Source organism: Taudactylus pleione, unplaced genomic scaffold, assembly GCF_031769625.1.
Source record: "Taudactylus pleione unplaced genomic scaffold, aTauple2 ptg000101l, whole genome shotgun sequence".
NCBI classification, from domain to species: Eukaryota; Metazoa; Chordata; class Amphibia; order Anura; family Myobatrachidae; genus Taudactylus; species Taudactylus pleione.
In genome coordinates this window covers 1092759-1106995 of record NW_028284503.1, presented here as the reverse complement: position 1 = coordinate 1106995, position 14237 = coordinate 1092759, and the positions used below count along the sequence as shown (strand labels likewise).

General features: G+C 47.7%; 1 protein-coding gene across 5 annotated transcripts in view; it reads right to left on the bottom strand.

Annotated features, from left to right (window-relative positions):
• Window positions 1-14237, bottom strand: part of LRP6 (LDL receptor related protein 6) — a 54337-nt gene that overhangs the window by 24773 nt on the left and 15327 nt on the right. For 3 of the 5 annotated variants that reach the window (XM_088470598.1, XM_088470600.1, XM_088470601.1), the window contains exons 3-5: window positions 12080-12277; window positions 1866-2062; window positions 1500-1631 (exon numbers count right to left, since the gene is read on the bottom strand). In XM_088470598.1, coding sequence (XP_088326724.1) covers window positions 1500-1631; window positions 1866-2062; window positions 12080-12277 — 527 coding nt within the window. Of the gene's footprint in view, window positions 1-1499; window positions 1635-1865; window positions 2063-12079; window positions 12278-14237 lie in introns of all 5 variants that reach the window. The other 2 variants (XM_088470597.1, XM_088470599.1) reach the window with 1 other exon arrangement.

Genomic DNA, 14237 nt, shown 5'->3' with positions numbered 1-14237 from the left:
GGGAAGGGGGTTCTACAGCCTTAAAAGAACATATAGAGGGGAACTCATTTCGGATGTAGCCCCTAGGTTATGTGCCCAGAGCCATTCAATTGCTTGCGCTGTAAGCCGGCGACTGGCGGGTTTCTCGCCACTAACTAATGCCTCGGGGCTAGTCGTGGTCTAAAAGCGTGCGGTAACAGCATCGTGCCCAGCACTCAACCCGCAATGCTAATTGACACCTAAACCCCCACCCCCGTAGTGACATAAAATTTCACACAAGAAAAAAGGAGCAATGAGCTGTACGCTATACACGCACATATAAGGAGCCATGAGATTCTCCAGGCACAATAACCAGTAGATGGCTGGATTTAGAAGGGTAAACGGTTTAATAAAACATCCGTAACATTCTTCCCAGGATAATACTCCAGTCTTACTCACCGAGACGTGAAGCCTAAATCCAGGGAAAAACTGTTTAGTCTAGTGACATTTTTATCCCCCTCTTTGAGAATTACAGTATTTAGGTACCTCCACCCCCCCCCTCCCCCCAACACAAACATGGGGCCCAAGCAGGAGAATTCCTCAGTGTTGATTTGAGGGCAGGACCAACATTCCAGCGGCAGACAAAGGAGAGACTGGGCTGAGGCACACAGCTGAAAGGGGCTCCGGGAGGCGAGAGGCAGACTTATGACTGAGTGTCAGAGCTCGGTGCTAGGAATCCAGGAGAAACCCAGGAATACTGCTGCCCCTGGTAAAAGCGCCCACTTTAGGTCTCTAAAGTATGACTAACAGATGTAGCAGCTGCGTGAGAGCAGCAGACAGAGGCGGCCGGGACACCTGTGGAAGGATTGATATCTGTGCCAGTGACAGACTCCAGCCCCTCACTCACAGAAACCAGGGGTATCGCGTTTTACCCCTTCCCCCAACACTGCGCTTGGTGCGTCCTGTCTGTGTATATAATGCACAGTCGTCTACACTGCTAAAAACCTAAACTACACATCACACTATCTAGCGTCCCTCTGTGCTTATACATAAAGCAGTCGCGTGGTTTTTTTTCGCCCTACGACAAAGCTGGATTCAATGCAGAGATCAGAGCTGTGACGTGTCCAATGGCTTTAGATTTATAAGCTGTCTATTTAATGCTAATAGTCAGGCTGATGTAAAACACAGGAGCATCAAAAGGACAATAAATTAACTCTGCTATCACAACCTTACGGCAAACACAAACCCTCTACTTTATTCTAATCGGTCATAAACGCCTACCAGGGTCCGACCCTTACCCAAGAACAGCTTTAATCATTTTACAGGTTACAAATCGATTGCCGCATCAGATAAAGTGACTGTCTGGTCACAACTGCACGACAATACTCTAAATATAAATATATACGGCTAACATTGGGGAGAAGAAAAATAAAACAAAGACAATTACAGCCTTCCCCCTGTATACAAAACAATCAGACATTTGTGGAGCCATTATTAGTATAAAGCATATGCGGGACAGTAAGACGTAACAGCATACTCACTGTGCATACACGTCTTCCCATCGTCATTCAGTCGCACCCCTGTGGGACAGGCGCACTGACGGTACGGCGGCGCCGGAGACATCAGGCACAGATGGGAACAGCCGCCGTTATGGCTGGCACAGGGGTTGGTGGCTGCTGGGGAAAAGATAGAAATGCATATAACTGATTTATGTCACAATTATTGCATCTAACAAGCGTACAACGCTTCACCTAAAGCGAAGGATTCGCAGGCAACAGGCGGGAGGTGTTTCCGATATACAGAAATATAGACTCGGCTTGTTATTAATACTGGAACGTGGCCTAAATACGTGCTCATTAAGAGATGGGAGAAGGCCCTAACCCATCCAACGGAGTCCCCCCACTCACCATTTGGCTGCCTCAGCTGGCTGAAAACGTGGATGTCCATGGGAGAAAATATATTGGTGTCCACCTCTCGCCGATCCTCGCCAGTGTTCTTGTTACACGACAGGATGGAGTGTGTGGTCCAGTCCGTCCAGTATATGGTGTCGCCAAACAGCGTGAGGGCAAATGGATGAGGCAGGGACCCTTTCACGACGCTTTGTCTGCAAATGAGGGAAGATGCAGTGAGAACAGAAAGTCACAGATAATGCTGCAATGAGTGAGACCGCCCGATGCACAGGTACAACCAGCAGGGTCTCCAGCTCCCGTCACGCAGAGGAGGAGGATGGGGACCGGGCGAGTGTCAGAACTGGGTATACTGCACGCGCTGCTCAGCTGTGCCCCAACTACTGCTCTCTGATCAGCCTCTCTGCGGCCTGAAAGGTGGAGTAACAGGGTATTTCCATGGTATTACTGGCAGGAGGTACGCTGTGCAGGGGAACCTATTCCACCCGCCCCCCACACAACTTTATGTACCAAACCTCTCCAGATCAGATAATCCCCGGAAACCAGTGTTCTCCCCAGAAATTTTTTCCGGCCGGGTGGCATCCAAAAGTAACCGGGTGGGGGCCTTCGCAAGTATGCGTACGCCGGGGAAAAGGGGTATCTCCCTTACCAATCCAGCCCGACAGGTCTCAGGCTGCTCCCCCACTGGCTCTCAGTCAAAAGTGCCCATTATACAGTGCCCCCTGTAGTTTAACTTTGCCCTTATGCATTGCCCCTATGTAGTTTCCCCAGACTGGCCCCTTATGTAGTGCCCCCAGACTGGCCCCTTATGTAGTGCCCCAAGACTGGCCCCTTATGTAGTGCCCCAAGACTGGCCCCTTATGTAGTGCCCCAAGACTGGCCCCTTATGCAGTGCCCCAAGACTGGCCCCTTATGCAGTGCCCCCAGGCTTAAATAATGTCCCCAAGACCGGCCCCTTATGTAGTGCCCCCAGGCTGGCCCCTTATGTAGTGCCCCAAGACTGGCCCCTTATGTAGTGCCCCAAGACTGGCCCCTTATGTAGTGCCCCAAGACTGGCCCCTTATGCAGTGCCCCCAGGCTTAAATAATGTCCCCAAGACCGGCCCCTTATGTAGTGCCCCCAGGCTGGCCCCTTATGCAGTGCCCCCAGGTTTAATAGTGTCCCTTATGCAGCGCCCCCAGGTTTAATAGTGTCCCTTATGCAGCGCCCCCAGACTTTAATAGTGCCCCCAGGCTGGTTCTGGCCCCAACCCAGCGCTGGCCGCTCCCGCTGCCTCGCGCTGACTGAATCTAACTAGATCCAGCAGGCGCGAGGCAGGCTCCTCTTGTCGCGGGTGACATCACCGGGAACGCTGGCCTCTGAAGCGATCAGAGGCTTCTTTAGTGTTTAGGGAGAACACTGGAAACCTGTACAGATTGTTATTAGTACATCTTTCATACTGGTACTTTAAAGCTAGGTACACACTGGACAACTTTAATGAACGACCTAACGGTCACAGTTACGTCATTCATTAACAATGCACTGGCCGCTAGATCTTATTCAGGTGTACGGGAATGTGTCTTGCTTTTAAAACATGTTTTGTTTTGTTTTTATTAAGGTCTATGGTGTCACTAATTCACAACACTTAGAAGTCCAGGTGTGTGGAGAGACCCCTCACAGGTGTACATACTGGTTAATATACTGGTTATATAATGATTGTATATCCTCAGTAATGATACTGGTTTCATCCTGCAAAGCTGTTTCGTTCTGCTTGATATGCCTGTATTATTCTGTGGGATGGTACGCCTCTCACCTAGACACTTGGGGCAATATGTCGCGAGCCCATTCTCACGTCTTAAGTGACGGGAGATTGCGGGGCGCTATTAAATTGATGCCGATCTTTGCGGCGATCGAGCCCAAAAGAGGTTGGGTTTAGCCGCGTACAACGGCTACACGCGACCAAACTGCTGGGCAACTTTTCGGACATTTCCGCTCGCATCCCCACAGGGGGCGCAAGCCAAATGCCGGCGCCACCAGCCGATCGCACCAGACAAGAGCAACGATTGAATAGCTCCATCGGGAGCGAAGGGGGTTGAACCAATTGAATTCCACCCTTCGTGTTCTGCCGCTAAAATGTTTTATACACTGTAGCATCACATTACTTTTTAGAGTGTGTGTGTGTGTAATATACATACACACACATAAAATCAGTGTATTTAATGCCCATTAGCCTCGTACTGTTGTCGTTGTGTGCCTGTGCTTTGGTACAATAGATTCTTGGCATAGGTGTGTCCAGGATTTCAGACAGGAAAAAGCCCCTGCCTGTACACCCCTTCAGACAGAAGTGCACATTAGATTTCAACCCAGTAATCTGCTGATTAACACGGGTATTTCTTCTGTCTGAAACAGTCAACCTGGGTCTCCGAAACTAGTAAATTCCTGGGTCGAAGTCGCGGGATTTTTCGACCTGGGCTGACCCTTTCAGACAGAAAAATTACCCGTGTTGAGCAGCAAATTACCAAGTGGAAATGATTGACCCTAATTTGTTTTTCTGTCTGAAAGGGATATAAGACATATAGGGGGCGATTCAATTAACGCGCACCCCCCCCCGGCAGCGTACGTTTAGCAGCGCACAGTGGCTAAACCAGTCTAAAGCGCTTGATTGGGCGCCAAAAGTCCAGGTTGAGGAATCCAAACTAGGAACTTAATACTATTTTCTCGCACCTCCGGTGGCTAAGAGAAAAAAAAAAGTGATTGCCACGGCTAATAGGCGTCTATCGGAGAAACTATTTAATTACTCTGATAGCTGAAAGACGCCCATTACTATAGGCGGCAAGCTGGGGGTGCGCGCATCAATTGAATCGCCCCCATAAAATCATTAACCCGTTAATGAAACCGAGTGAAATACTGCACTAACACACCAACACCCGTGTACATAAACAGTACCCGTGTGATCCAAACATCATCCATACCAGCTCTTCTCAGGCAATTGTGTGTAGATTAATACACTGTACATTATAGTAACAGTGTATATACATTGCACTTAATAGACCGAGGGTAAGACAACAATGACTGGATAAATTGGATTCAAATGCCTCAAGATAAATGCGTAAATAAATGAACTCTTCCACTTGGATATCGCGTTTTACCTCATAACCAATTCATTAGTGGGGAAGCTTCAATGGCGGGAAGGACACATTGGAACATTAAATCACATCCAGTAGCATCGCAAAAATCTTCCTTCACACCCCATAGAGGAGCGAGGGAACACACGAGCCGTCGAGGCACTAGTCCGATTGTGTAACGGGAAGCCGGTGTGCAGGGAGCACAAGTTATAGCCACTGAGGAGAACATAGGGATCCCCACACTGTAGAGATTGCTGGTTGCTAGATCCAGCAGATATACAGGTAGCAAGGTGATGCTAAACCCCACAGCTGTTACACAGTCTGCAATATCAAAGCTGGAGAGGGGGTTTACAAGCCATCAGCCGGCTTCCCTTACAGGCAGAACAATGAACTAATGGATCTATATTCACTGCAGAGAATGAAAAGCCACCACATTATCCCAGATCCCTGGGGAGCTGATGAGGAGTCATTAACAGGACCCGTAAACACATTCAGGCAGGTTACAGCTTAAGAGGAACAAAAGTTCAGAAGCCATCACAACCTCATTTCATGAAAAAAAAAAAATTAAATATAAAATATATATATATATATATATATATATATATATATATATATATATATATATATATATATATATATATATATATATAACAATTAGAGCCTGCTTATACTACACAACTTCTGCCCACCAAACAGTTATGAGTAAGTGACATGGATATTTTGTTACAATGACACCTGACAAAGGGTGGGATATATTAAACAGCAAGTGAATAGTCCATTCTCAAAAGCTGCGTATCCACTAGGCGATTAAAATGAGCGACTGAATGATAACATTATCATTCAATCGCTCATTAATCGTGCATGAAAAAGGTCGAAAACGACCAGCGATTCGCACTCCCGCTGGTCATTTGTGACATCAATCATCGCCTGGTGAGGGTGGGTGCTTACACTGATCATATCGCTCAGCGTAGGCACATCACAGGACGAGGAACGACTGTACGATTACAATGTTGTAATCCTACTGTCGTTCCTCTAGCGGCAAGTGGATACGCACCTTTAAAGTTGATGTGTTGGAAGCAGGAAAAAAAGGGGCCAGCGTAAGGATCTGAGCGACTTTTACAAGGGCTAAATTGTGATGGCTAGACGTCATGCGCATGAAATCGGCGAGCGTTGGCGTGTGCGGTGCGACATAACCATTACAGATCCGGCAGGCTGTGGCCATAAAGGGAAGCACACGGTCAGCAGCAATCAGGTAGGATGTGCTTCACACAATGTACACTTGGTATTATGTGGCCTAATGAATGCCCAGATAACATTCCCCGCACCAGTGCACCACCAGCAGCCTGGACCGTGATTCATGTTGTTTATGCTAAACTCTGCATAATGAGAGAATGGTCAGACCAGGTGACGCTGCTGCCAGTGTTCGTGGCCTGTGCCCACCATAGCCTCCGGTTCCTATTCTTAGCTGACAGGATAGCCAGTGTGGTCAGCACGTTGCACTATGAAGTGGATGGGCTATAGGTGTTCTCCTGCCTGTCACTGCAGTATGGTTATATTAGAGTTACCGTCACATCCTTCTTAGCAAGAACCAAAACTAACCATTAGCCAATGAGGAGTGAATACAATAAATCTCCAGCACACAGTATTTAGTGATGCTCTCAGGTGGTAGAATACTTGGCGTGGTTACACCTCCAGCAGAACGCACTGCTCACGCTGCTCTGTACAAGTCAATACACAGAACCTTTTACATTCTGCTCAGCTGTCCTGGGGTCCCCAAGCTCCTCAGCTTCCATGTAATCTTCATAAACCATATGATTAATATCCCCCACCAAGGATTCCCATCTGCAATCAGGGCTGATCTCACAAGAGCCCGGAGCCAGCGTTTTCCATGTACTCAGTCACAAGGATCTCTTTATGCAATCAGCCTGTGAACGCAGCGAAACAATAGGAGACTTTATGGAAAAGCATTGAAAGTCCGACTACCGTCCGCTGCCATTTCCTGCCTGGGGCTGAGGAGATTATCACAAGTGTAATCGGACACAGGGAGCAATGAAAAGCAGATCCCCCCCCCACCCCCCCACCCCACCCCCAGAGGTGAGCGGCCAGCTAAAGTAAACAGGTCTACCCTGAGCCACACAGGCCTCACAGCTGGAACAGTTTGGTACTTACAAATAAAACAAATTTGGGTTCACTAACCCCTGGGAAGAACACATCAGGAAAATAAGGAGACTAAACACACTCTAGGAACAGACCACTAAACGACCCCGCCGCCATTTCTGCACGCGGGGCTGTAACGCACATGTCCGAGGACCAATCACACACCTCCCCCGATATAAACCGCATTTCTCTACAAAACAGATTGCACAATTAAAAAGGAAATATGCAAATAGTCTCTCTATGTTGCTTTTAGATAACCATGTGTCCAGAGCTACTGCTTTAACAAGGCGAGTAGAGCCAAAAAAAATAGGAGATCCCAATTCAATTTGACACAATGTATCACTGAGAATGGCGGCACGAAGCCCGGCGGCACGCATAGCTACCATGTCACAGAGGTCTGTTACATTACTAACAAAGATAGATGAAATGTAGGAACTAGTCCACCTATAGCGGATATAAAGTTTTATTCATCCCTAGACAGATTAACAGGGAACACAGGACCTCATTCAGAGTCAGTCGAAGCGGCCGCACGGGAAAAGGGGCCTGATATTCAAATGATTCCCTCGCAAGTTGCGTCCCTAAGTTCGGATCGGTAGCTGGCCGACCAAGGGGAGGAAGCGGAAGGAATAAAAAAATATACGCCCCCTTCTCGTACGCATTACACGTCATCTCCGGGCATATAAGGATTAATCGAGACCATCGGGAACCATCGGAACTGGTCGTAGAGCTTAAGGTTGACCATACCCTCTCTTAAGCTCTACGATCAGGTCAGTGTAAAAACCTCCCATGTCACGTGACGCTGCTTTGTTAATTATGCACTCCCATAAACCGTATGCACTCCCATAAAACGCCGTTCGCATAATTAGGCACGCCTGCGTTCGGATCTCCACTCCCCCCGTTTTCAAGCACCTTCCCCTGTTACCACCCACAAACGCTCAATCTGTCACTCAAACTACCAACCGGGCTGTGTTCAAGGAGAGAGAAATTTCTGATCGTAGCAGCTAGTTTGCGCACGCGCATTGCGAACTTTACGCATGCGCAGTATAGCGAACATCGGTGGCGTACGACCGTGCGGCCGCTTCGACCGACTCTGAATGAGGTCCACAGTGTCCAGATCTACTTATAGAAATGGGTGAGAGATCTACTAACAATCTTTAATTTAAAAAGGCATAAACACAAATTACTAACATAGAATCTAAATATCCTCTACAAAGCCTCTCCGAGCTGTCATTATTCCACATGGTATTATTATTAATTAGCGAGAAATCATTCCAAAGTGATCAGCCAGAACAGATGGGACGCAGCAGCGGATACGTTTGTTTTCTGTTGCGTCCTGGACGCCTCCCCTGGCTCTTCTTACTGGGCGCACAAAATCTATCACACCAAAGAAATCGAGAAAGCACTTTATACACAAGTGGCGTGGTGTCCGCACCGAAACACCAATTCTTCATGTGCCCGCGCGGCATGGATCCTGGCCAGGGAGAGAACACTGGAGCCAAAGAAGAAGTTTGGCTGAGAAATGGAGGAATGGTACAGATTTCATATGGAAAGGCTATGCTGCGCAACTACCACTGAGGGCGGTCTTCAATTAGTTTCGCATGCCAATTTATAGCGCATTTTAGACACGGAAACTTACAGCTCGCCTCCCTGCTATTTGCCCTATTCATTTCCGAAAGCCGTGAAAACGGCGACATGCTGAGTCAGAACAGGCGGAAAGTGGTGTCAGAATCGGGTAAATCAGTCTGATCCCCCCAAATAGATGCAGAAACATTGGGGTTCAATGTAGTAGTGCCCGAATAGCCCTAATAAAACTGTTTGGGGTACTTAAGTTGGTGCAATAGCCTCTAATTAGCGCCTTTGCACAAGTGGTGAAGAATGGCATAAAGCAGGATTTATAAGGAGCAAATAAGTAGTCCTGGCAAATTTGGGGTACCTGAAAATGGGGGCTAGCATGTTTTAATGCCTCTAAAGTGAAGGTTTAAAAAAGTGTGAAATTCCGCCCTCATAAAAGCACCTGCAACACCAGAAATACTTCACCCCTTCTTAGAGCACCCCCAGAACCTTATTTTGCTAGTTTGTGAAGTTGTCCCCCCACTTTGTGCTTTTTCCCCCCCAAATGCAAAGTATTTTTTTTAGGGTGTTAAGTTTTTTTTCGGGAATTTGACAGTTGTCCATTGGGGGGCTGTCCCAAGGGTTCTGAGTGGTTTCCCCACCTTTACACCCCAAAACAAAAATGTTGCAAATCATTTCTCCCGCTATTCAGAGGCGAATCTTTTTCGCCTATTGCATTGACCGTACGCGAAAAGCGGATGGAATTGAATACGGAGATCATTTTCTGACAGGCGACAAAGTTGCAATCGGCTAAACTTTTTTGCAGATCTCGGCTTTTCGCGTCTAATTGAATACAGCCCTTAGTTGGATGAGGTTTATAAACGATGTGCTCACTAGAGCAGGGGTATTTAATGTGCGGCCATCCAGCTGCTACGAAACTACACATCCCAGCATGCTCTGACACAGTTTTATCATGCCTTGACAGCACAACTGTGCCGCATGTTGAATAGCCCTGCACTAGAGCTACCTAATCACGTCACTGAATATATACAGGCTGTATTCTTAATATTGCTTCAGCCCACAAAAGGATACCAAGTGCAATCACGGTACAATAAAAAGCCTAAACACCACTTTGGGCGGAATTCAATTGTTTTCGCGGCCCGCATCTCCCGTCTAAAGTGACAGGAGTTCGTGGGCCGCTATGCAATTGTTCCAGATTTTTGCGCTAATCGCGCCAAAAGTGGTCGGGTTTAGCCGCGTAAAGCAGCTAAACCCGACCAAAGTGCTGGTCGCGATCGCGAAAAGTGATGTTTGGGCGCCCAAACATGTCACTTTTCGCACATTTCAGCTCTCACCCCCCTGGGGCTGCGAGCTGAAATGTAGCGCTGCCAGCTGATCGTGCCCGACAGGAGCAATAATTGAATAGCTCCGTCGGGCACGATGGCGGCAGGAATCAATTGAATTCCGCCCAATAATGTATACTGAAAGCTAAAAACCGCCATCCTGGCGCAGCCAAGGTAAACGGACACGTATTACAGTATACAGGGAACCTCTCGCTAGACAGCAGGCTGGAATCTCTACTCACAGAGAAAATCTCAGCAAAATGCGAACATGAAAACACTGCCAGGAAGAGGGTATAAAGCTCCTTGGGAGTAGGGTCTGGTAGCCGCAGGGTTTAGAAGAAGTAAATCAGGACGTGATTGCTATCAGCGTAATATCCTGCAGCTGTGTAAACACGGTCAGGCAGTTACAGGGGATTACTCCTGCTGAAAGTGTCGCCCAATTTTCTTTCCATCACTAAAAGTTTACAGCAAAACCCTGTCAAGGCCCCGTCTGTCAGGCAGGATACGCTGGTGGGAAGACAGCGCAGAACCAGCTACACGCAGCTAGCGATATCCATCTAGTACTGGGGTTGTCTTATAACGGAGCCCTGCAGCAGTATAATAGCCGCCACATACTGCCGTCATGCGATTAATATAATGCATGATGATTATAAGAATCATACAGTGCCCCGGGACAATGGCCCACCTTGTTACATAAAGGACAGGAAGAGGTGTGAGTGTGAGGAACGGTCGCATTCTCACCTCCTCTTGCACCCGCTGTATAGGGACAGTGTTAGTGTGGGGGGAATGAGGAGTCTAAATTGCACAATAACATTTATAGACGCTGCTACCCGGTGAGTGGAGCTCAGTTCAAAACAAAACTACTACATCATGGTGGTCACCGTCTATCCCCTGGACCAGATTATTATTATCATCGTTTATTTATATGGCGCCACAAGTGTTCCGCAGCGCCTTACAGTAAAATACAATACAATGAAGGACAAGGACATGGATAATATACATTGAGACATAGGTGGCCGTAACACCCAATTAAGCAACAACGCATAGGCACCAAGTGTTAGGTGTCCTAGTGGGGAGTACGAAGTAGATGAAAATATAGTAAGGAGAAGCACAAGAGGGTAGAGGGCCCGGCTCGCAAGAGCTTACATTCTAAAAGGGGAGGGGCAGACAGACGGGCGTGATACAGATGGGGAAGACAGGGAGGAGGGAGCATGTAGTAGCAAGTTAGGATGAGCGCTGGAAAGCATTGATGGAGTAGTGCATAAGATAGTCACACGTTCTGCATAGAAAAGATGAATTAAGGTCGTGGACTGCAAACGCAAGGGAACAAGGCTTGTAAAAGTGAAGCCCCCTCTTTCGCCATGCACCATATAATAATACAAATGGATCCTTATAAATCCCATGAGAAGGCATTTTATTCAGGGAGCTACGGACTTTCCATCGCCCAGCCCCATGCCGCTGCACAGCTATGACAACATGTCAGGCTGTCACACTAGAGTGCCTGCTCCCAGGGCGAGGATTACTGCCATGCTGGCTGGAGGCAGCCTGCCCAGGACACAGTGCGCTGGATTAATGGCGCTCTCCTAGGCGCACACAGAATTAATAGATTGTTAAAAACATTAACGCTACAGTATAGAAAGCCTAACGACATCAATACAGCATTGCCTCTCCCTGGCTGGCTGTGACCACTTTATTCAACCCCTATATTTATTTTATTTATTACCAGTTATTTATATAGCGCTCACATATTCCACAGCGCTTTACAGAGAATATTGGGCCATTCACTTTAGTCCCTGCCCCAGTGGAGCTTACACTCTATATTCCCTACCACATACACACTAGGGTTAATTTTGTTGGAGCCAATTGACCTACCAGTATATTTTTGGAGTGTGGGAGGAAACCGGAGTACCCGGAGGAAACCCATGCACGCACAGGGAGAATATACAAACTCCACACAGTTAGTTCATTTAATACTGCTCGTCCCTCCCATATGTAACTCCTAACAAAATAAATGCAAATTAAATCGGACCACTGAATGATAAACGTCTGCCCCACTCACCTGAATGAGCCGTCCAAGTTGGATTTGTGGATGAAGCTGAGTTTGGCGTCTGCCCAGTAAAGTTTCTGCTCTTCGTAGTCCAGGGTCAGACCGTTTGGCCAATAAATGTCCGAGTCTATAATAACAGATCGCAGGGAGCCGTCCATCCCAGCGCGCTCGATCTTCGGCACCTCACCCCAGTCCGTCCAGTACATGTACCTGAAAGAGAGAGAAGCCGTCAGATGCACTGCGTCACCGGACCATCAGAGTCGCTAGGAGCAATAGATGAAAGTATAGGCAACAAAGGGAAGCTGCGTTCTCATACCAGGGCGGCACAGGGAGGGTTAACAGCACACATACCCATCTCCCACCTGTTCATTTAACCAGCACGAAGAATGGCGCAAGTCTCAAATGTGAGGATTACGTCCTGTGTAGACGCCGTGAGACAATTAACCTTTGTACTTGACAGAGTTCAGCTTTTGGAAGACAAGTTTAGACACACAAATCCAGCCACCTCCAATTAGTAAGTCGTTACATGAAATCATGCAGCTTGTACTGTAAACCGCAAGATTTGTTCTGCTGTGAACCAAAGCAAAACAAAAAAAGGCCCTCCCACCTATTAATCCCATTAACGGGGCCCCTGATGCAGTTTCATCATTCAGCGATATTGACGGAAAGTTAAATGCACAAGCGGAACAGGCAAATACGGTGGGCAATTGGCCTTAGTTCCCAGGACATTTACATGATTCACACAGTGACACCGAAACGTAGAGCCGCCCAGGAGGAAGGGATCATGAACGGAAAAGGAGCTTATCGCCATCTCTGGACTTGATTCAATTCAGCGCGATGGGAGGGAGCTCCCGAAGCTATTCAACTCACCGCACTGTCTGGTCCGAAAGTTGCCAGTTAAGTCAGCAGAATGCCAGTTCTCACGACTTAACGTGGGTGTTTAGTCGCCAAAGCCGGGCATTCTCCGACTAAACCGCCGCGCTAAGCAGGAAAACCGCTGCGTGGCCGGCACTTTTGTCGGATTTCTCCTCGCACCTCTGGAGGGTGCGAGAAGAAATCCACCAGCGCGGAGAATTGAACAGCTCCCTACCGGGGTTATTCAGAATTGCGCTGAATTGAATAGAGCCCAGTGTCTTATTTTGAAAAGGCGCCATAGGGGGACTCCAGCCCCCCTACAAGGAATATTACAAAGTAACAGTGTACAATAAGCCTAATTCGTTTTGCAGAATTTCACAAAGCTGTACATAAAACACAAAAACTGCTGCATCCAAATAAAAAAAGATATACACCTTGGAAACTTCATACCCACTGGCATTAAAGTACATGTATTTTAGCAGTGCTTCAATGCTAGTAGCAGGTGTATAAAGTAGAGCCTACTAATACAGATCACCGCTGGGGATAGAGCTGTGTGTAATACTGAGATTCCTTGTATTTAATGTGATGTAGTCAAGGTGATATGTATGTGAACAGGGATATACATCTGCATAAAGAAGTTGTGATATTGCTTCAATCTCGCTATAGAATTTGTATCTAGAGTATATGTCCTGAATAAGAACCGGCATTGTAGTAGCGTTCCCGCTAGGCTGTTTTAGCGGGGCGCGGCGCCCTGCCCGCCTTCTGGAGGGCAAAAAGCGCCCTGCCCTAACAGCCAGCGGGAGCCGTTCTCACCCGCGGGACGCAGTGTCCCGCGGGTGGACAAACATGCGGTGACCCGGTCACCGCCGGAGAATAGACGCCGGGCGCATGCGCCCGGCATCTATTCTCCCTTTCTGCAGCGCTTGGGGGCTGCCCGGCATGTCCGTAAGCGCCGGGCACGCCCCCAAGTATGACGAAAGGGGGACGAGTCTTATAGACACACCCCTTTTCGTAACCACACCCCCTTTTCGGGCACGCGCGCGCACAAGATTGCCCTCTCGAGCTCCGGCGCCCTGCCTGCCGCCGGAGCCAGAGGGAACCCGCATTATAGTATGTCCTGTTTGATTTATACTATTGGATATAATCTATGTAAATGACCACACAGACTGTTTACTGTGATGTAAAACAATATTTATTTTTATTAATGTTTATGTTTTTTCTTGAAAACAAATAATAAAAAATAAAAAAAAGTAGAACCTACTATTTTTAATGACTCCTTACTCAAACAGGGGTTTACCAGGGTGTGTTGCGTTTC